The sequence below is a fragment of the Genypterus blacodes genome, unplaced genomic scaffold (assembly GCF_046128005.1).
Source record: "Genypterus blacodes isolate CSIRO-AG114 ecotype Tasmania unplaced genomic scaffold, CSIRO-AGI_Gbla_v1 ptg000073l_1, whole genome shotgun sequence".
NCBI classification, from domain to species: domain Eukaryota; kingdom Metazoa; phylum Chordata; class Actinopteri; order Ophidiiformes; family Ophidiidae; genus Genypterus; species Genypterus blacodes.
The window spans coordinates 423,016-445,288 of NW_027466883.1; the positions used below are offsets into that span (position 1 = coordinate 423,016).

Here is a 22,273-nt window from a genome sequence, read left to right on the forward strand (position 1 = left end):
AACAATATGAGAGCTATAGTGGCGTCCAAAACACACGTTTGAGCAGAAGAGAGAGACTGGAGTTCAGAGAGAAGCAGACGCTTCCCAGCGTGAGCAAACAGAGTTTACATATCAGGGGTCGTGGCAAACACTGACATATATTCCACTGTTGGTGACAAATTGTCCATCTATTTTTAAATGAGCAGTTACATAAAAACACATCAGAGCACTTTATATGTTTCTGCTCTTAAATATTCATAAACAGTTTATAAATTCAAGAAAAAAGCACTAGGAGCTTGTGGCCACGTTGAGTTTTGAAAAGAAGCTCCTGGTGTGAAAAAGGTTGGAGAGCCCTGAAAAAGACTCTTCATCTGAGGGACATGAAGACCACAGACAACATTTGAGGATTCATGGTGAGTTGAACTGACCAAAGAATCTCCAGTTTACAGTTTGGACTCTCCACAAACTCAGACAGCAGCTTCACTCCTGAGTCCTGCAGCTTGTTAAGACTCAGCCTCAGCTCTCTCAGATGGGAGGGGTTGGACTTCAGAGCTGAGGCCAGAGCAGCACAGCCTTCATCTGAGATCTGACAGGATGTCAGCCTGCAGAGAGAGGAGGATTTCAACAAAACACTGCTGAGGGTCAAGTATACATGTAATACATTGACATCAACATACTATCATATTATACCAGCTTTAGCTTTGCGTAATGGTCACTTTATCATCTTTAAAGAAATAAGTTTCAATAACACATTGTCACCTATAAATCAAAATATGAAATATGAGATTATTTTTTACTGGAATCACAGACAACTCATTTGAATCCCATATTTGATATTAGTTAAGTTTTGATTCTGGTCCAGGGAAACACACACACGCACACACGCACACACGCACGCACGCACGCACGCGCGCACACACGCACACACGCTCGCACGCACGCAAGCACGCACGCACACACCACTTTACATCAGCAGCATGTTTGTATAGTTCCAATATTTGTCTTTATATTTATTCATTTATTAACGCTACAAAAACAGGATGAAACCAGAATAGGACAATTAATCATCCAAAGAGTGCAGGAGAGACTAGAAGCTCTAGTGGGCTTATCTGAGGCGTCTCTCCTAATGCTATCACTACTTACTGCTGATCAATGAGCTCATCTGTCTTCCTCTTTAGCTTCAACAGTGTTTTTGTGTTTTGGAGTCATTATTTCACAAGAAGACATCAGGTAGAGACTTAAAGCCTGGTCTCACAAAAAAGTCTTCAATCCACTGGCACACACCAGGCCACACACACACCATCATCCACACACACTCCAGCACAGCAGGCAGAGATGGCACACAGAGCATTCTACACTGCCTACAGTGAGGAAGTGATTCAGTGGCAGCACATAAACAACACAACTTACATGGAAATAAGCTGAAGTGGATGAAACAATATGAGAGCTATAGTGGCGTCCAAAACACACGTTTGAGCAGAAGAGAGAGACTAAAGTTCAGAGAGAAGCAGACGCTTCCCAGCGTGAGCAAACAGACATATCGAACACTGACATATATTCCACTGTTGGTGACAAATTATCCATCTATTTTTAAATGAGCAGTTACATAAAAACACATCAGAGCAGTTTATATGTTTCTGCTCTTAAATTCACTAAACAGTTTATAAATTTAAGAAAAAAGCACTAGGAGCTTGTGGCCAGTTAGAGTTTTGTAAAGAAGCTCCTGGTGTGAAAAAGGTTGTAGAGTCTTGAAAAAGACTCTTCATCTGAGGGACATGAAGACCACAGACAACATTTGAGGATTCATGGTGAGTTGAACTGACCTCAGAATCTCCAGTTTACAGTTTGGACTCTCCACAAACTCAGACAGCAGCTTCACTCCTGAATCCTGCAGGTCGTTATAACTCAGCTCCAGCTCTCTCAGATGGGAGGGGTTGGACTTCAGAGCTGAGGCCAGAGCAGCACAGCCTTCAACTGAGATCTGACAGAGTTCTAGCCTGCAGAGAGAGGAGGATTTCAACAAAACACTGCTGAGGGTCAAGTGGAAGGAAGAAGGTGTGTGTGTATGCATGTGTGTGTATGTGTGTGAGCGGGGTTGTAAATTCATAAAAAGTGTTGATCTGCTTCATCTTTCACTGATGGTCACTTTTATGTTTTCAGAAATAAATGTTGAATGAATGAATTTACTTAAATCACAGTCATATTCAACATTTATCAGGAAAAACTCCAGGTGTAAATTGAGTTTCAATATTTGCTGCACAAACTTAGAAGTTGAATAGTTTATTGTGATTTTAATGTGATTAAGTCTAAAACACAATCAACAACTGGAAAGCACAATGTTGTCTGTGTGTTTACAAGGACGTCTGCCGAACGACGTGATAATCACAATATAATCACACCAAATACCACAGTGTGATTGTGTTTTGTGTTATTATGAACACAGAGTGATGAATAAACACAGCAACACATATTCATGTTTCACCCAAACTGGGAAGAGAAGAGAATGACACGTTCAGGTGGCTCACAGCTTTCTGGTGGTCTCACTGATAGATTTGGACATTTAGAAAACATTGCAGAAACAGAAGACAAACACTGTGACACGCCGCTTCACCTTTGTGCTTCAGCACCGATGCGAGGTGACAGGAGGCACACAGGTGATGGAGAATTGAGAGGGAACAGGGATTTGTAATTGATCGTCAGTCCCTTAAATGGTATCCTGTCTACAAAATCCATACAGGTGATCCTGTGTGATTACATCCTGCATGCAATCATCTGTAAGGATGTCCCTGGGCACATTTGAAGCAGACAAACAGTGAGCGTAACTAGAAATGTCTCAAGTTCTGAGTCTGAATCCCAGAAAGCTGCAGACGCTCCTGTTTTAGGGGGGACAATGCTTTGTTTGCATAATTCACCTCAATAAAGTATGAAGTCTGAATACGTAAGAGCACATTACGATCATTACATAGCAGACGCTTTTATCCAAAGCGACTTCCAATAAGTGTGTTCAACAAAGGTAGATAAAAGAACTTCAGGCCATAAGAACAAATTTAGTATTAAATCCCACTTACGCCCGTGTATCTCCACTCTGAGATTAGCTACTAAGAAGTTAGCAACCACATCTGGAAGCACAAACAATCTATTCCACCTCCTCAAACAGCATCTCTGCATGAAACTGAATGAAACATCATCGATTAATATGGAGATATACATCAAATATCACCTCAGGGTTGAAAAATATGATGATGAATATTTCTTGCTTATATCAAGCTGCCAATATGAATTTATTTGTGTTTAGTTTGGATATAAATCTCTGGTCCTGTTTGATGTGAGCAGTACATTAAAGGTACAGATTGTTAACCATAAATCAAAATATAGTTTAAATCGATGACAGAGAGAGTGCAGGTTTTTCCTCCAGAGATCCTGCAGAGCTTCCTGACAGGACAGACTGTTTCCTGTTCACTGCAGCAGCATCTTTATTCTCTCAGAGCTTTGGATGGAGGTTGGACAGCAAAGTTGACTGTAAAAATCAGTGTGATATAGGATGGGAAGCTTTTTAAAGGAACTGAATTGGAGGTGTTTCTGTTATAGTAGAGACGGTAAACATGTCTGAGCACAGACTCAATGAGGAGATATTTAACTGAGACCTCTCACATTGTTTCCACTGAGCTAAACAGATTAACTCTTCCATGACTTTTTGGCTAAAGCTTGAGCAATGAGACAAATTTGAATATTGATTTAAAGATATTGGTGTAATGTGAAATGTGTTATGTTAGTGACAATTCTTGTTTCCCAGTGCTTCATCTGCACTGTACAGTATAACACACACTGATCAATGAAATTAGTTAATGACATCACCAGGATGACATATCTGTCTCAAAATGTGTCTGACCTCAGAATCTCCAGTTTACAGTTTGGACTCTCCAGTCCAGCAGACAGCAGCTTCACTCCTGAGTCCTGCCGGAAGTCCCCACTCAGCTCCAGCTCTCTCAGATGGGAGGGGTTGGACTTCAGAGCTGAGGCCACAACATCACAGTGGGTGTCTGAGAGTCCACAGTCAGTAAACCTAGTATTATAGATTTAACAAAAAAATCCATGATCAAAGCAGAGCGCTTACTAAGTGACTTCATTTTATTGAGAGTTACAGAGATGTGAATAATCTGAGTAATGATAATGGACACTGAGCAAACACCTTCACTTCTAACTGTGGTGTTCTCTTTATATGATGGGACAGGATTACCTGTTAGTTGATATTATTATTAACATCTGGACTAACCGAGCCTTTCTGCAGTTCCTCACAGCTGGGATCAGTCTCTGTCGTCCTGCCTTTGATGCTTTGTACTTTTTCACATCCAGCTCATCCAGAACCTCCTCAGACATCTGCAGCATGTAGGCCAGGGCTGAACAGTGGATCTGTGAGAGTCTCTTCTCTGATCTCTTCTCTGACTTCAGAAACTCTTGGATCTCTCCATGTACAGAGTGGTCCTTCATCTCCATCAAACAGTGGAAGATGTTGATGCTTCTGTCAGGAGAGATATCATCAGCCCTCATGTCTTTCAGGGTTTTGATGGCTCTCTGGATGTCTTTTGGTCTGCTCTCTGATTGACCCAGCAGACCTCCTAAGAGACTCTGGTTGGACTCCAGTGAAAGACCATGAAGGAAGCGAACAAACAGGTCCAGGTGACCATTTTTACTCTGCAGGGCTTTGATCATGGCTCTGCTCAGAAAGACATCCAGTGATGAGTTATGGTCATCATCCTCACCCTCAGATGCATAATCTTTGCTGAAACGCTTCAGTACCTCAGTGTTCTTGGTTGTGTAACAGTGGTACATGTAGACTGCAGCCAGAAACTCCTGAATGCTCAAGTGAACAAAGCAGTAGACTCTTTTCTGGAAGATCACACACTCCACCTGCAAGATCTCTGTACAAACTCCAGAGAACACAGATGCCTCCGACACATCAAGTCCACACTGCTCCAGGTCTTCTTGGTAGAATATGATGTTTCCTGTCTCTAGATGTTCAAACGCCAGCCTCCCCAGCTTCAGTAGAAGCTCCCTGTCCATCTTAGACAGCTCCTGTAGACTGCGCTCATGGCCCTCATGATACTTGTGCTTTTTGGTCTGAGTCTGGACCATCAGGAAACGTGAGTACATGTCGGTCAGGGTCTTGGGCAGCTCTCCTCTCTGCTCTGTAGTCAGCATGTGCTCCAGAACTGTGGCAGTGATCCAGCAGAAGACTGGGACTTGACACATGATGTGGAGGCTCCTGGATGCTTTGATGTGTGAGATGATTCTGATGGACAGATCTTCATCACTGAACCTCTTCCTGAAGTACTCCTCCTTCTGGGCATCAGTGAAGCCTCGTACTTCTGTTAGCCTGTCAATACAAGTATGAGGGATCTGATTGGCTGCTGCAGGTCTGGAAGTTATCCAGAGGAGAGCTGAGGGCAGCAGATTCCCCTTGATGAGGTTTGTTACCAGCTCGCTGACTGATGCCTTCTTTGTGACATCACACAGAACCTCATTGCTGTGGAAATCCAGAGACAGTCTGCATTCGTCCAGTCCATCAAAGATGAACAAAACTTTACAGTCAGCCAGCTTCTCCGCTGTGAGCGTCTGTAATGTTGGATGGAAAACACGGAGCAGCATGAGAAGACTGTACTGCTCATCTCGGATCAGGTTCAGCTCCCTGAACGTCAGCAGAATCAGCAGACTGACATCTTGGTTTTCCAAACCCTGAGCCCAGTCCAGAGAGAACTTCTGCACTGAGAAGGTTTTTCCAACACCTGCGACGCCGTTTGTCAGGACGACTCTGATGTGTTTCTGTTGGTCAGCTAAGTCTTTAAAGATGTCCTGGCATTTTATTGGAGTGTCATGGAGGGTGGTCTTCTTGGCTGCTGTGTCCAGCTGAACCACCTCATGTTGGGTATTGACCCCTTCACTCTGTCCCTCTGTGATGTAGAGCTCAGTGTAGATCCTGTTGAGGGGGGTTCCACTTCCTGCTCCAGCACTTCCTTCAGTCACATGTTCACATCTCTTCCTCAGACTGAGCTTATGTTTGTCTAAAAGTTCATGCAGAGCGCCACCTAGTAGAAGAGAAAAAACAACAACAAAACAAAACGTGTGGAAAAATGAGAATTGCTGCTGATAGAAATGTTGACAGCATCAGACAGATCAACAGTCTTACTGTGACATAAGGAGTCTCCAGATGAAGCAGACTGGTCCCAACACAAGCTCCTCTTTCTCTTTCTGTGAAAATGAAAGCAATTCATGTCACTGATTAAAGCCATTGTTAATTTAAACTCAAAAACTAAATTCTTGTCTTGAGCCTTTTTAATATTGTCCTGTTGGTCAGGTGTCCTTAAACTTCACCCTGCAGACACATTGTTTGGGGCAGAAGACAAACATTGTTTTGTTAAAATTTTGATGGGACATGTTCCTCTCTGCCTTCTGTCCTAAAAGCCAGTGTGTGTCTGGTGCGTGTCTTGCACAATAAGTTACATCCATTGATGGTTTGCTGATTGATGGTAGCTGATGGCCAGCAGATGCTTTTTCATTTCTTTATTTACATTGTGGTGTAATGAATTGATATTGTGCAGCCTATACTGTATATGAGCATCCAACATGAAACATTTACAACATGCAGATAAGATCAGTTACATTAAAATTAGACGAATATGTACACTCCAATGGCAACAACACCAAAAGATTACAATTACCATGTAGAGTTAAAGGAGCATCTGTCCTTGGCCAAATTCTATTTTTCATTTAATTTGTCTTTATACAACTTATCTATCTATCTATCTATCTATCTATCTATCTATCTATCTATCTATCTATCTATCTATCTATCTATCCATCCATCCATCTATCTATACTTACATAAAATACTGTAATACTGTCTGGGCTGCTTCTTACTCATCTAACTTCAATCCATTATTTCAAATACAAAAGAGGTTAAGAACGATTTCCAGCTCCAGCAGAAAACAACCATCTGCTGCTCTATTTACTAAACACAAAGTATTGCTTATTATCAAAGTCAATATATTCTATGGAATGTGTATGAGGATGAACTTATTGATTTTCATTGTTTTATGTGATACTGTGCCAGGTTGGTCTCTGTTTCGTTGTTTGTTTGTCTTAAGTTAGTTTTTTTCTTCTTTTTAAATTCTATTTCATTACTTTTTATATAGCTAATAATGGAATAGTGGAGGGACCTTTAGGCTTATCTCCTCTGCTGCACAATTAGTGTATTTCTCTATGTTCATGTCTTTATTACTTGACTTTTGTGTGAACAACAATAAAAAAAAATCATCTCATGTTCACATTTTAACACAGACAGAGAAGATTTTGGCAGCAACCAAAGAATTCCCAATGCAGGAAAATTCCTGTAACAGATAAACAGAGCTCTTACTTTGTGCCTGAGGGTCCAGGTCCATCACTGAATACTGGAGGAGTGTTCATGGACCTGTCACTCTTCATGGACACACAGACTGATGCAGCAGATCCTGTTCCATTCTCCTCTTCATCCATGCAGACACTCATCTTCTTGATTTAAGCCAAACAGGAAAAACATTTCAGACACAAAAAGCTCTTAAAGAACAGAACAGAACACACACACACACACACACACACACACACACACAGAGAATATCATCAGCTTAACAGGACTGCTCCCCTAACTACCTGCATGAACTACTAACTACTGCACCAGGAGAGAGAGAGAGCCTAAATGACAAGATTGCACTACTCTCTCTCTCTCTCTCTCTCTCTCTCTCTCTCTCTCTCTCTCTCTCTCTCTCTCTCTCTCTCTCTCTCTCTCTCTCTCTCTCTCTCTCTCTCTCTCTCTCTCTCTCTCTCTCTCTCTCTCTCTCTCTCTCTCTCTCTCTCTCTCTCTCTCTCTCTCTCTCTCTCTCTCCCCTTTGGAGACATTGTTTGTGATATTGGGCTTTCACTTGACTTGACACAAGCGCGCACACAAACACACACACCAAAGCACAACCAAATCCTTCTCTTTTTCCAGTCAAACATTCATAAATCAGCTTCTGTGGTCAGAGGAACACACAGCTTTCAGTGGTCATTCACACTTAGTACATCCATATATGACCACTGAAGCAGAGGGGGCAGGAGTGTTCATGATTAGCTAATAAGTATTGATTACCTGCTGGTTGATTATTGTACTGTAGCTGTGTTAGTCTGCCTCTGCAGCTTGTCTCTGTCTGCAGATCTCACACTTTTTATTACTACGTCACATTACTCAGGAGGAAATGCTCCATAACAGCAACAACACAAATGGATATAACAGCAGTAAATCAATCAATATCCACTCTTTCTGTACCAATCTGCCATTTGACCTCTATCTCATCACAGACTGTCTGTATCAATAAGCATGTTGTAATATCACTCACCCTGCTGTCACTCACCAACTTCTTCTTTCTCCTCTGGTTGTCCACCATGTAAAGGAGCCTGAAATAAAATGGCTGAATGTTATCTGAGCTCCTCCCACTTTTAGAGAGAGAGAGAGAGCGAGAGAGAGAGCAAGGCGCGAGTAAGGTTTGTGTAGGATAGTTTGATTACACTTTGATTCGTACTTCGAGCTGATTGCTCTGGTAGATTGCATGGATGTGTCGTTTCCTCCAACACTGAGCAGGATTAGACACAATAATTACAAACAGAAGTTCAGGCTCTGTAGATATGATGCTGGGATCGTTTAATCTTACAAGCTTTGATGTAGTTCATAGTAGGGAATTATAAATTCCCTACTAAACGCAGGTTTGTACTGCAAGGTTTATGACTCCATAATGTCCCGACAAAATGAAGCAAGAGAACTGGAACCAAATGTTAAGCTAGATAAAAAATTAAACCCAAAAAAAACAAACAGGAGAGTTTCCTTGTGTTGTAATCTGAGCTCCGTGTTTGTGCAGCAGCACCACCTACTGTCCAAACCACAAACATCAACTGAAGTGAACTGACGTGGACCCACAGTGCACCTGCCACCTGCTCAATGAAAGCAGCCAGTTCCTGATACCTCTCTCTCTCTCTCTCTCTCTCTCTCTCTCTCTCTCTCTCTCTCTCTCTCTCTCTCTCTCTCTCTCTCTCTCTCTTATTGGGCTTTACAAATAAAGTTCACTTGACTTGACACAAGAACGCACAAACACATACACCAAAGCGCAACACAGTTCAAAGTGACATTAATCTTTATGTCCTTCCATTCTTTCAGTCAAACTTACTTTCACTTTCATCTTCATTGTTTTTAAATCAGCTTCTGTGGTAAGACGAACACGCAGCTTCCACTCTTTCTGTACCAATCTGCCATTTAACCTCTATCCCAGTATAAATAAGTATTTTGCAGTATCACTTACCCTGCTGTCACTCACAGACTTCTTCTATCCAGCCTTCTGGTCGTCCGTCTTGTAATGGAGCCTGGCTGGAATCCAGTGGCTGCGCGTTTCCTGTTGCTGCAAAACACAAACCCTGTAAAGAGCTCCTCCCACTTTTACATTTACCGTAAATGACATGTTCTTCATGCGAATGTGTGTGTGTGTGAGAGAGAGAGAGAGAGAGAGAGAGAGAGAGGCGTGACTAATGTTTGTTTAGGATAGTTTGATTACACTTCGATTTGTACTTCGAGCTGATTGTTCCTCCAACACTGAGCAGGATTAGACAGTAATTACAAACAGAAGTTCAGGCTCTGTAGATTTGATGTTGGGATCGTTTAATCTTACAGGCTGTGATGTAGTTCATTATAAATGTACACAGATTTGTATGCAAGGTTTATGACTCCATAATGTCCCGACAAAATAAAGCAAGATAACGGGAACCAAATGTTAGTATTCATAAAATTCCCTATTGAAAGCTAAAAATTAAACCCAAAAAAAAGAAAGAAGAAAAGCCCTTGTCGATGTGCTTCCATATTGGAACAGGAGAGTTTCCTTGTGTTGTAATCTGAGCTCCGTGTTTGTGCAGCAGCACCACCTACTGTCCAAACCACAAACATCAACTGAAGTGAACTGACGTGGACCCACAGTGCACCTGCCACCTGCTCAATGAAAGCAGCCAGTTCCTGATACTCCCAAATCAATGGACGTAGAGTACAGTGATCTGCCCTCTATTTCCTTGTTGTACAGATCCTTCCCAACTGCTACATCTGTCAATAAGTTTCAGCTGTGGCCCAGAAGCAGGAACGAGAATGTATGCAATGTTGCTTTGTTTTGGATGATCAAGTCACTAAGGTATGCATACAAAAGGAAAGTGGACCTGCAGCAGGGATTATGGATGTGGCAGCTCCTCATATTGCTCAATTTTGATGTTTGCATGAAATAAACAAAAGACGAAGAGAATTGTTTCAAACACATGAATCACTTCCTTTAAGTGGCTCACACTCCACTTGTGTTTTGATTTAATATTCCTCCAGTCATTGTTGTTCCCAATACCATAACACATTACACCGAGGTTGAATTTTACAGAGAATATAATCTACAACCAGCTCTCATCTGTGGGAAACGTCACAGATTTCTCATATAAAAATATTTGGAAATCAAGTCAGTTTATTGTTCTAAGATGAGATTTATTTTCATTTATTGAGTTGTACATCTTTGATAGTCGTATTTCATTTAATATTCTAATTTACAAAATGTATTTTAGTTTGTAATTCATTTATAAGGGACTAGTTATCTGTTCATAGGAACGTTAATTGTAAAGTGCTAAGGATGGGGGAGTGATTTAGGCAAAGGACGAGAGAGGAGAGTGGCGCGAAGGTGAGAGTGGATGTGTGTGATGGAGCACTGTTACTGCCGAGTTGATAAAGACAAAAGAAGGAGAAGTAGTCCCCTGCCTTGCTTGACACCGACCCAAAGAAGAAGACCCTCGAAGACACTAATAATATCGGTCTTTATACTGGTGGCAGCGGGTATGCGGATTGTTTGTTTGCCGTGACGAAGCTCCGTCACACTTTTGGGACTCGGAAGAAACTCCGTGAGTGTGTATGCCTTTTCAATCAGCCCCATTCGCTACAGTTCAACACTGGGAAGGATTCTTCCCTCATGTTTTCATGGGAGATGGTAGTGATGGGTCCGGAAACACCGATGCGTCGGCGCATGCGTCGAGCTCACAGAGCAAACCCCGTGTCGGTGCACGTATCGCATTCAGGAAGTCACGCGAACGATACAGGTACTGTTTCGAACTGACATTGACGCGCCAAATTGTGTTTATAAGGAAGCGTATCTGTCAACGGGATGCATCTGCCAAAAGAATCTCTGATTTTTTTCGGTAAATCGACTAAGTCATCACGAACTATGGAGCAGCCACAGGCCAAAAGAAAGATTTCCGCCGTGTGGGACCATTTTGATCTCGTATCGGACAAGAAGGTATTTGTTTTAATTTCCTTGTTGTTTCATCGTGTTCCTCTCGGAGTTTCCACTTGATCTATCTGAATTCAAATTAATTTCAAAGTGACTCTTAGTTTACTATTCATTCATATTATTTTCTGCAGGTTAAATGTCGCATTTGTGCGACAGAACTGTCTTACCTAAATAAAAGCACCTCCTCAATGCTGAGGCATTATAGGGCTAGGCATGAAAATGAAGTCCAAGATACACCCAGGATCAACTCAGCTATACAGCCACAACTTACTCACAGTTGTTTTATTGATAATTAATTACTATTAATTTATTCTTTACCTAATTTTTAACCATCAAGCTTCCAGGAAGCAGTTCCTGGATGAGGCGCTTGTGAATTTCATCGTCAAGGACTGCCAGCCCCTCAGCGTTGTTGAGAAGGAAGTATGTATATATGTATGTTTTGCCAACCAGAAAGGTTTGTGTGGAAATGATCTAAAGTAGTAGTTGATATATCCAATTTGTTTAATCTTGAATTTAAATATATTGATTTGCTTTCGGTTTGACTTGGTGTCATTTTCAGAGCATCAAACAAATGGTGGCCTCAAAGTATGCGGAGGAACGGGAACGAATGAAAATGGAAGTACAGCAAGCTGTGGCAGTGAGTATAACAGCTGACATGTGGACATCTGTCAACATGGAGGCTTACTTGGCGCTCACCTGTCACTACATAAATGAGAATTTGCAGTTGTGTACATCTGTGTTGGGAGTGCAATACTTTCCACAAAGTCACACTGCCGACAATTTGGCCCAAGTCAAAAGGGGCATGATGGAGGACTGGGCCATAACCAATAAAGTAAAGTGTCTTGTGACTGACGCAGCACCCAACATGATAGCATCCACTAGACAGCTCCAAATTCGACACTCAATTTGCATTGCACATAGTCTCAATTTATTAGTTAGGAAATCATGCGATCAGATCCCCACACTTACATCCATCAGACACAAAGCTAGGCACATTGTCACATACTTTAGATCAAGCACTACAGCCAAGGAGGAGCTTGCTCAAGTGCAGCAGCAGATGGGACGAACAACCCTGAAACTCATCAATGAGGTGCCAACACGCTGGAACAGCACTTATGAAATGCTGTCAAGGCTACATGATGAGAGGGAACCAGTGTGGGTATTGTTGAATTTCTCTCGTCTGAAATTCTGCATTCGTTTTCTTCTGCAACCTGAGGGGAAGGAATGAACAAAAGGAGCCAACAACTTCTTTTTTCTGAATATATTCAGGTCTCACCACGCTGACTTCATGAGTCCGCGAAGAAGAGCCCCGTCTTTATTCTGGCTTCAGTATTTAAAAAGACGGGTTACATTTCATTGGTTCCTTTGTTTCACACTTTTATAAGCCAATAGCGTTATAGCCTTTGCCGTTTAATTATGCAGGGCTCCCCATCAGTTGCCCCCCACCTAACACATTGTGACCTTGTATTTATCTCTTGAGTTTATTATGAATAACAACTCCATTTATGGGTTTGTCGGTTGATTAGCTCTGGTGCTGTGTTTTCTAATTCTTGTGACACCTATCTTCATGTGACCTCCGCCCTATTGGGTCAAACAATAATTCTAACAGTCCCCCTGTTGACATATGCTTGCTTATGTCAAAACTTCAATAGTTTTCCTTTAAAACTTCTCCCAGATCTCCCTTCCCCCTATTTCTATCCATTAATACACAAGCTATTTTAGCACAAGTTTTTAAGCACAGTTTATGTCGCAAATATAGCCATTTTGCACAATTACATATTATTTCACACATTCCCTTGAAGCATTGCTTATAAAAACTCCCTTGTATGTTTTTCAGGAGAAAAATGACACTGCTTCATACAGACTTTTCACTTCTTATTTACACAATTTTCAAACAGGCCTTCCGTATATCTTTTCACGCCCATCCAGGATATTCCAAGTTGTCACCTGGCGGGGGTTCCTCATTCTCCTCTTCCCCCATTTCCAGGAGCATCATCTTCTCGTCTCCACTTCCTGTTACGTTCTTTTCCACCACTCCTGTAATGAGACGTACACAGAGGCTCCGTGCACACGGTACCAAACAACATCCACACAGGAGCAACAGCCCTGTTGTGCCTCCTGACTATGTTTGTACGAGATTACCAATCCTGTTTTAGTTTTTGTCACATTACTAATGTGGTATTGTGTGGGGCTCATGCAGCAAACGTGTACTTCCCCATTCCCCTGTCTAGCCCCTGCTGCCTATGTGGTGTGCATCCCACTCCCTTATTCGACCCATACCCCTCACTTCTTTTGGTCCAATTGTGCACTACTTTTGTTGTCGAATTTTGTCCGTCATCTTTTATCCCTTTTTGCCATGGTAACTCCCCGTAGGCCCCATAGGAGGCCAACACTACTATTATCGCCAATGCAATAAGTCCCATCATCACACAACAGTGTTTAAACATTTTTCTGCTTATCTGCTGCTCCTACCACCACGTCTGGTTTTACCGGGGAGCACTGTGACTTGTGCCACCACACCTTCCCTCTTCCCTCAAGCTGGTAAGCGTTGTTGGTTCTTGCCGTTATTCGATATGGTCCCAACCACCTTGGCGCTGACCACTTCCTCTTGATTGCCTTCAGCCACACTTCCTCACATGTGTCGTCGATCTGCCCCTGCAGATGCAAGCTGGACAACAAAGCTTTCAATTGCGCATGATATTGCTTTTTACACACATCGCCGAGCGCGTCGAGGGTCATAGGCCTCATAGGTCCTGGAAAAGGTGACCCTCTGTGGAGCTCATATGGCGAGCGTCCATGGCTTCTATTTACATTTGCTCTTACAGATACCAGTACTAGGGGGAGTGCCTCCACCCAGTTCAACCCTGTCTGTGCACAGCATTTAGCCAGTTTTTGTTTTATGGTCTGATTCATTCTTTCCACTCCCCCCTGTGATTGTGGATGGTACACTGTGCCATAATTGTGTCTCAGCCCCATCGCCTCCTCCACAATCTGGAGTTCTTTGCTGGCGAAATGGGAGCCATTGTCTGATCTTACTCTCTCTGGAAACCCGTGGTTTGGAATCCATTGATTTATGAGAGCTTTTACCACTGATTTTGAGTCTTCTTTGCGGGTGGGGATTGCTTCTACCCATCCGGAGTACACATCCACCATCACCAGGAGATACCTCTTGCCCTCTACTGGATCTATCATGTCAGTGTAATCTATAACTACTTCCTCTCCTGGGTACCTTGGCTGTCTTGGTTCCCCAGGGCCATTATTCACCCCCTGTCGGGTGTTATATTGTCTGCAGATCACACATCTTTCTTGCCACTCCCTGACTTGTGTCTTTCCTCCTGGTAGCCACCAGTGATGTTTTATTCTTGACCACATGTCTTCCATCTGAATATGGCATGGAGTGTGCAACTCTGTGAATACTTTTTCCATCATGCTCTTAGGGAGCACTGGAATCCCTTTCTTGTGCCACAGCCCTGTTCATCCTGCTTCCGCCCCCTTCTCCTTCCAACTCTTTTTCTCTTCCTCGGATGCTTTTTCCTGCTCTTCCACTGTGCCTGACCATACTGATCGCTTCACCACTTTGTTCTTCTGCTCCCTGTCTTGCTTCCCTGTCTTTTTACCCACCCCTTCTTTTTTGTTCTCCGCTGCCTCCTTCTGCGCCTTTGGTTGCCTTCTGCTTCCCATGTCCCTGCCTTGCTGTGTCCTGCACATTTTACTACCGCCACTTTCTTGGGGATTTTTATTAGCTCATAAATTTGTTCCCACAGGTCCCTGTGTAACACATCTCCCCCTGTGGATGTAGTCCACACTCTTGTGGCCCATCCTTGTAGCTCTAAGTGCGTTGTGCTTACCACATACGCCGAGTCTGTGTATATTGTTATTGGTGTTTCTCCTGCATATTCTAATGCCTTTTTAAACGCATACACTTCTGCCCTCTGCGCCGACTGTTTTCCTGGCACTGTCCCTGCCTTGACTACATCCCATAACTGTACATTCCCTTTCTCCCCCTGTACAACAGCCCAACCCGTATGCAATTCCCCCATGTTGTCCCTAAAACAACAACCATCCGTGAATACACAATCGCCTTTGGCCAGTGGTGCCGCTAGTAAGTCTATTCGAACTTTCTGCAGAGCCCTGCAGCGTTCCTCACACATGTGTGGGTGCCCCTCTTGCAACCCGTCCGCACAATTCACCCTCTCTGGGACATACGTTAGGTTTGGCTGTTGTAATATCTTTGCCATTTTGAGTTTCCTTTTGTGCGAGAATGAGAACAGTGATGAATTTACCAGCGCTACCACTGAATGACTAGTGTGCACTGTTAACGGGTGATGCATGACTACATGCGCCGTTTTCTCGATCAATTTTGCCAGTGCACCCACATATGTTTCACAAGGCGTCCCTTTTTGTTCCACTACTTCGAGCAAAACACTGGCGTACATCAGGACTTTTCTGTCCCCCTGTATCATCTGATACAGTACTGCTGCTGCAGTAGTCTCTTTTACAGAGACGTCAAGCTGGAATGGCTGCTTATAGTCTGGCAGAGCCAGCGCAGCCGCGCTGCTCAGTTCCTGTTTTAGCCTAATAAACACTTCCTCCGCTTCTTGATTCCATTCCAATTTTGCTTTTAGGTCTCTACACCCTGCCGCTTTCACCAATCCTCTTAACACACTTGTTTTTAATGAAAACTCATGAACGTATGACCTACTGAATCCTACCAACCCCAGAAATGACAGCATTTGTGACACTGTTTCTGGCCTGGGGTGATCTAAAATTGTTCTCCTGTGGCTTGGTGAGGGGGCCGTTCCTGCGTGTGATATTATTCGCCCCAGGAACGTCACTGCGGGGCGGGCACACTGCACTTTCGCTCTTGAGACCTTTAGGCCTTCTTTTGCCAGCACCCGCAACACCTCTCCGGTTGCCCTCACCCCCTGTTCAGTAGTCTGTGCTGCTATCAACAAATCATCTACATACTGTACCAGAACCACCCCTTTTGGGAGAACACACTGTTTCAACTTTTCCCTGAGTATGCCATTAAACAGTCCCGGAGACAGTACAAACCCCTGTGGGAGTCGATTGTATGTGTACTGTTTTCCTCCTATGGAGAATGCAAATACCTCCGCCATGTTTTGATCTAGAGGTATGCAGAAAAATGCATTGGACAGATCCAAGACCGTAAAAGCCTTGTGATCATCATCCAGCACACTCAAACATGCAAACGGATTTGGGACCATGATTGGGGCCGTTTCTGTCCTTGCGTTGTTTGCCCTGAGATCATGCACCATACACACTTTCCCTGTCTCTTTCTTCTCTACTGGCATGATTGGGGTGTTCCACTGTCTCCTTGTCTCCCTTATCACTCCCGCCTGTTCTAACCCTTTTACAGTCTCCAATAACTTGATCTGCAGTCCCGCTTTTATTGGGTACTGCGGTTGCCAAATTGGCGGGCCTGGAAGCATGCTAAACGTGGCCTCCGCTTGCCGTACTTGCCCCACATCCGTGGGGTTCTCTGCCCAGACACAGGTCGGAATTGTCTTTAACATTTCCTCCGTGCCTTCCCCATCTTCATATCTACCCCCATGTTCCCTAGAGAGCTCCTCCCTTTCCCACATCACTACATCGTGTGTGCTCACCTTTATCTTATACCAGGCTGTGGACGGAGAGAAGAACACACTTGGCAGGTCTGTCTGTACCCAATCTTTTAATTGCCTCGCATCTTTGCACATAGGCCCCAATTCTTTTGCCATATGATGCGGAGACAGAGCCAACGAAACATGAGGAACTGAGTTCGCCATATTAAACCAGGGAACAGCTTCTAGTTCCAGTATTGCCTGGGCCGCCACCCCCTGTTTAGCCACGATAATTTCTAGGCTTCTTACTTGCCCCTGTTTCCCCTCCATTTCTTTCTCAAACATTTCCTGGTACACCTCATCCCTGTTTCTATCATAAAATAATGTACAATGCATCGGGTCTGGAGGAGGCATATACGGAGCCAGAGCCATCACCCAGGGCTTCCACCCATTCCAACATGCATTCAACCCTGTGCCGGCGTCAGGTGCGGTGGTCACTAGTCCCCAATAGATGTCTGCTTTCTGCCGCGGTCGTTCTTTTTGCAAGGGAAACACTCCCTTGCCTTTTGTGTGGACCGCCGAAGTGTCTATTACTGTCCCGTCCGGGAAGCACACCGTCAGTCCTTCATCTTTACACTGTACAATAGCCCCCAATGGGCACAATAAGTCTCTTCCCAGCAAGTTCACTGGGCACGCTGGATGCATTAAAAACTCATGCATCTTAAACTGTTGTCCAATCTGTACAGACACTGGTGATGATACTCCAGCACTTATGGGACGGCCAGTCATTCCCACTATGGACACTTGTTTGGCCTTATTCGAGGGAGGGACGGGTAAGGGATCCACACAGGTTGATATAGAGGCTCCGGTATCCACCAGGAACCACCTACGCTCACCGTTCACCACTACCTCCATCATTGGTTCCCTTCTCTCCCCGTCTTCCGTGGGGCACCCTCAATACTGCCCAAACGCCTCCCCGTCCCCTGCCTCATACTGTTGGTCTTCTGGAGCATTCTCATGGTGCGGCGCCGGATATCTGTTCTGACCGCGCCCACGGCCTCCCCCCTCCTGGGGTCCGCCTCTACCTCTGCCTCTGCCACCTCCTTTCTGGGGAGTGGCGCAGTCTGCACTGGTGTGTCCCTTTCTTCCGCAGTTGTAACATGTCTTCGGACCCCTACACTGCTGAGCCATATGGCCGGGTTTCCCGCAGTTGTAACAGGTTCTCCCTTCGCCTCTCCCCTGTGGTCCGTTCCAGCCTCCCCTACCTCCTCTTCCACCTCCTGCATTCCAACCCCCTTGAAACATAACTCCTAATGTCGAGGTCAGCTTGTTCTCCTCTTTTTGGTGTTTCTTTGACTCAGTAGCCACCTTTTGGGCTTCTGCCAATTGTAGTTTCAACAATCTACACTCCAATTCCTTATTTGTCTGACCCTCCTGTTCCTTCTCCTCCACATGCCTCTTAAGATGGTGCAGCACATTTGTCTTCCACATCCCCCGCTCCATCTGCTCTAACCCGGGCACATCTTTTAATTTTTCTTGAACCTGTTTTGGTAGCCCCCTCAACATGCCTGCGCGGAACACAGCTCTCATCATTTCATTCTTATCTGGTTGTGTTCCAGTTACCTCTATATGCCGTGGTGCCCTCTCCATCAACCACTCTCCCTACCATCATTTTCCCTATCAGGCCTCCCGTGAATTCTCCTATCCCCTCATCATAACTCTCCCACTCATCTTCGTTATCTTCCAAGTCCGATGTAAACTTCCCCCGTGTGTCAGGATACAAGTCACCCTGCCATCTTTTTTCTTCCTTATCTTCATTTCGTCTCCCCCTAATCTGCGCTGCTGTTACTGCCCTCCCTCTTTTTTGTCTGCGACCGCTATTGCCTAACTTCTCCACTTCTCCTTTCCAGTTCGCACATTTCGACCACCTCCCTGGTCCTTCTGTTTTGGGCCTAATCCCTTTTTTATCTCTCCCTTTCCTTTCTGTACTACAGGCTTGCGGCCCCGATGCTCCCTCCCCACTCCTTTCTTCTACTTCTTCTTCTTCTCCCTCCTCATATTCCAATGTGCCCCCTTTGACATACAGGGTAGGGTATATCCCTTTATAACCCCCTGTTGGTGTGGGCGATGCTTCACTCCCTGCCACTACTGGTGGTGCGTATGGGGGAGGTCTATCACTCCCACTACTCTTATCTCCCTGTTTTCCATATATCGGTTCCTCCGCTGGCTGACTCATCCTGCCTGCCATGCTCGCAGCTGCCACTAGCTTTGTTGTTTTCCTGTAATCTCTTTCTAGCTGCTCCAATTTTTGTTTATGACCTCTTCTTTTTACCAATGTGCATGTTTTTAGCAACTCTTTGGTCTTTCCTGTCTCTTCATGTAACCTTCCTCTCATACTTTCTAATTCCTTTCGGACCTTTTCTCCATTTCGCAGTTGACCTTTGTCATACTGCTCTTTTTCCATTCCTCAAGTTTCTGTCTCTCCTTTTTCCTTTCTCTATCATCTGTCTTTGTGGACAGTTGGAGATAATAGTGCACTATCGGTCCCCAACCTCCATCATCTATCTCTCTATCAAACTCCCCGTCCATCTTTTGACTGCTGACTCTTATCTCACGGCCAGTCTGACGTTGTTCCTCAATTTTTTTTTGACTGCTGGCTCTAACTCGTGGCCAGTCTGACGTCGTTCCTCAATTTTTGACTGCTGGCTCTAACCCGTGGCCAGTCTGACGTCGTTCCTCAATTTTTTGACTGCTGGCTCTAACTCGTGGCCAGTCTGACGTCGTTCCTCAACTTTTGACTGCTGGCTCTAACTTGTGGCCAGTCTGACGTCGTTCCTCAATTTTTGACTGCTGGCTCTAACTTGTGGCCAGTCTGACGTCGTTCCTCAATTTTTGACTGCTGGCTCTAACCCGTGGCCAGTCTGACGTCGTTCCTCAATTTTTGACTGCTGGCTCTAACCCGTGGCCAGTCTGACGTCGTTCCTCAACTTTTGACTGCTGGCTCTAACCCGTGGCCAGTCTGACGTCGTTCCTCAATTTTTGACTGCTGGCTCTAACTCGTGGCCAGTCTGACGTCGTTCCCCAACTGCTATCTCTCCTGTCTTGAGATAGTCTTACGTTTTTCACTCTTTTGACTGCTGACTCTATTCTGTGGTCAGTCTGACGTCGTTCCCCAACTGCTATCTCTCCTGTCTGGAGATAGTCTTACGTTTTTCACTCTTTTTTTTTTTTTTTTTTGTGTCACACGTCTTACAGTCTTGTTACCGTTATATCGTTTCACTGAACTTTTAAAGAGAATGGATCTAGTCCCAACTCAATGGCCCAGAACAGGAAGCTTCTACACCAACCCTATGGATTGAATGCGCCTATTCTCTGGGTGTTTTAATCACAGACCATTGACTTGTTTTAATTCTCTTCATTCAGCAAACCACATTTCTCAGCAGACATACACCCTTTGTGTACTCCAACGTGTCTTTACTGAGACCTCCACAACTTCAACACATCTGTTTATGACATCACTCTCATTATCTCATAGTACTTTTAGTTTGTTTTTACCTCGTTCTCTTTTAGACACAGTTCTTGCAGATCAGGCTCTCAATTTGGTATTATCAATACGCAGAATTCATTTAAATAGGTTTCTGCTTACCTTAGTTTTGTTGGGCGGCCACCCCGTTCGAGCCTGATCCGGTCAGAACCGGACCAAAAGTCCCTCGCCCTCTCCTAAATGGTTGCAGAATCACGTCAGGGTCACCATCTGTTGAATTTCTCTCGTCTGAAATTCTGCATTCGTTTTCTTCTGCAACCTGAGGGGAAGGAATGAACAAAAGGAGCCAACAACTTCTTTTTTCTGAATATATTCAGGTCTCACCACGCTGACTTCATGAGTCCGCGAAGAAGAGCCCCGTCTTTATTCTGGCTTCAGTATTTAAAAAGACGGGTTACATTTCATTGGTTCCTTTGTTTCACACTTTTATAAGCCAATAGCGTTATAGCCTTTGCCGTTTAATTATGCAGGGCTCCCCATCAGTTGCCCCCCACCTAACACATTGTGACCTTGTATTTATCTCTTGAGTTTATTATGAATAACAACTCCATTTATGGGTTTGTCGGTTGATTAGCTCTGGTGCTGTGTTTTCTAATTCTTGTGACACCTATCTTCATGTGACCTCCGCCCTATTTGGTCAAACAATAATTCTAACAGTATCTCTGACCTCTCTTAAAACAGATTTAACTCCACTTACAGCTGATGAGTATAACATCATAGGAGAAGCACTTCTTGTGCTTGCTCCTTTCCACCAAGCTACAGTGGAGTTGTCTGAAGAGAGGCGAGTGTCAGGGTCAAAGGTCATCCTGATGATGAAAATGCTCTATCTTGCACTTGAGCGTAATGCTTCAAACTTGCGCACACAGGCAGCCATACACCTACATGAACACCTCAAGCGTCGAGTCACAGACACTGCTTCCAATCTGGAGTCTTTAAGTGTGTTGACCCTAGCAACACTTCTAGGCCCCAGATTTAAATCATTCGGGTTCCGCAGTTCTTCCAAATGCAATGAGGCAGTCAGTAGACTGCGCTCAGAATGTGCGTCTATAATCGATTATAGACGCACAAATGAGCCCCAGCCAGGACCGTCTGCACAACAGCTGTCTGCACCCACTTCAGGCATGTTATTCAGCATTATTTGTTTGTTGTTGTTTGGAAATCGTGTACTAAAATGCCAATTTGTTGTTTTTTAGATAACCTTTGGCAACATTTGGACAGCGAAGTGGCCAGGCAGGCCAAAAGTGCCACAGCTGACGCCATTCAAGAGGTGCAGAGGTACCTGGCTGAGGGCAATATTGCCAGGTCCCAGGATCCTTTACAATACTGGGACAACCAAAAGGCAACATTCCCACACCTCTTCCGGCTTGCTTTGCAGTTTCTCTGCACTCCAGCCTCATCTGTGCCATGCGAGCGAGTGTTTTCAACAGCTGGAGAACTTGTCTCTAAAAAGCGGAACAGACTAAATTTTAAGATATTGGAACAACTTATTTTTTTGAATAAAAATTTGTAAAAAAGAATCCCAGTCCTCAAGCATCCTCATTCACAACACGTTCACTTAGATGTTCACGTTATGATACATGTTCACATTATTTATTGACTGTATCTAAAAATATGAAAGATATTTTAAATTTAAATGGATATGAAATAATACAATATAAAATACAATGACTTAAATTATTTTATTGTATATACTAGGTCATGAAATCAGTGTCAGTTGAGCCTGTCAACTAGGTTGCCTGTAGGGATTTTTAAGGTCCAGCAGGTATTCAGTGACACAGTATCGACACAGTATCAATACAGTTTGGCAATGTGTCAAAACGCTTCATGAC

The 22,273-nt window shown here is 44.0% G+C and overlaps 2 protein-coding genes and 1 long non-coding RNA gene across 31 annotated transcripts in view; 2 read left to right on the forward strand and 1 right to left on the reverse strand.

Annotated features, from left to right (window-relative positions):
• The window catches only part of LOC143006384 (uncharacterized), a 160,196-nt gene that overhangs the window by 92,099 nt on the left and 45,824 nt on the right, over positions 1-22,273 (reverse strand). For all 27 annotated transcript variants that reach the window (XM_076157832.1, XM_076157834.1, XM_076157833.1 and 24 more), the window contains 2 exons: positions 1,803-1,976; positions 408-581 (listed from right to left, as the gene is read on the reverse strand). In XM_076157832.1, the coding sequence (XP_076013947.1) occupies positions 408-581; positions 1,803-1,976 (348 nt within the window). The remainder of the gene's footprint in view (positions 1-407; positions 582-1,802; positions 1,977-22,273) is intronic.
• Positions 1-22,273, forward strand: part of LOC143006392 (hypoxia-inducible factor 1-alpha-like) — a 91,134-nt gene that overhangs the window by 55,689 nt on the left and 13,172 nt on the right. The window lies entirely within an intron of this gene.
• On the forward strand, positions 10,714-21,879 carry LOC143006396 (uncharacterized). The gene is made up of 4 exons (XR_012964260.1): positions 10,714-11,342; positions 11,674-11,756; positions 11,896-11,973; positions 21,638-21,879. It is a non-coding gene; the product is annotated as an uncharacterized LOC143006396 (long non-coding RNA).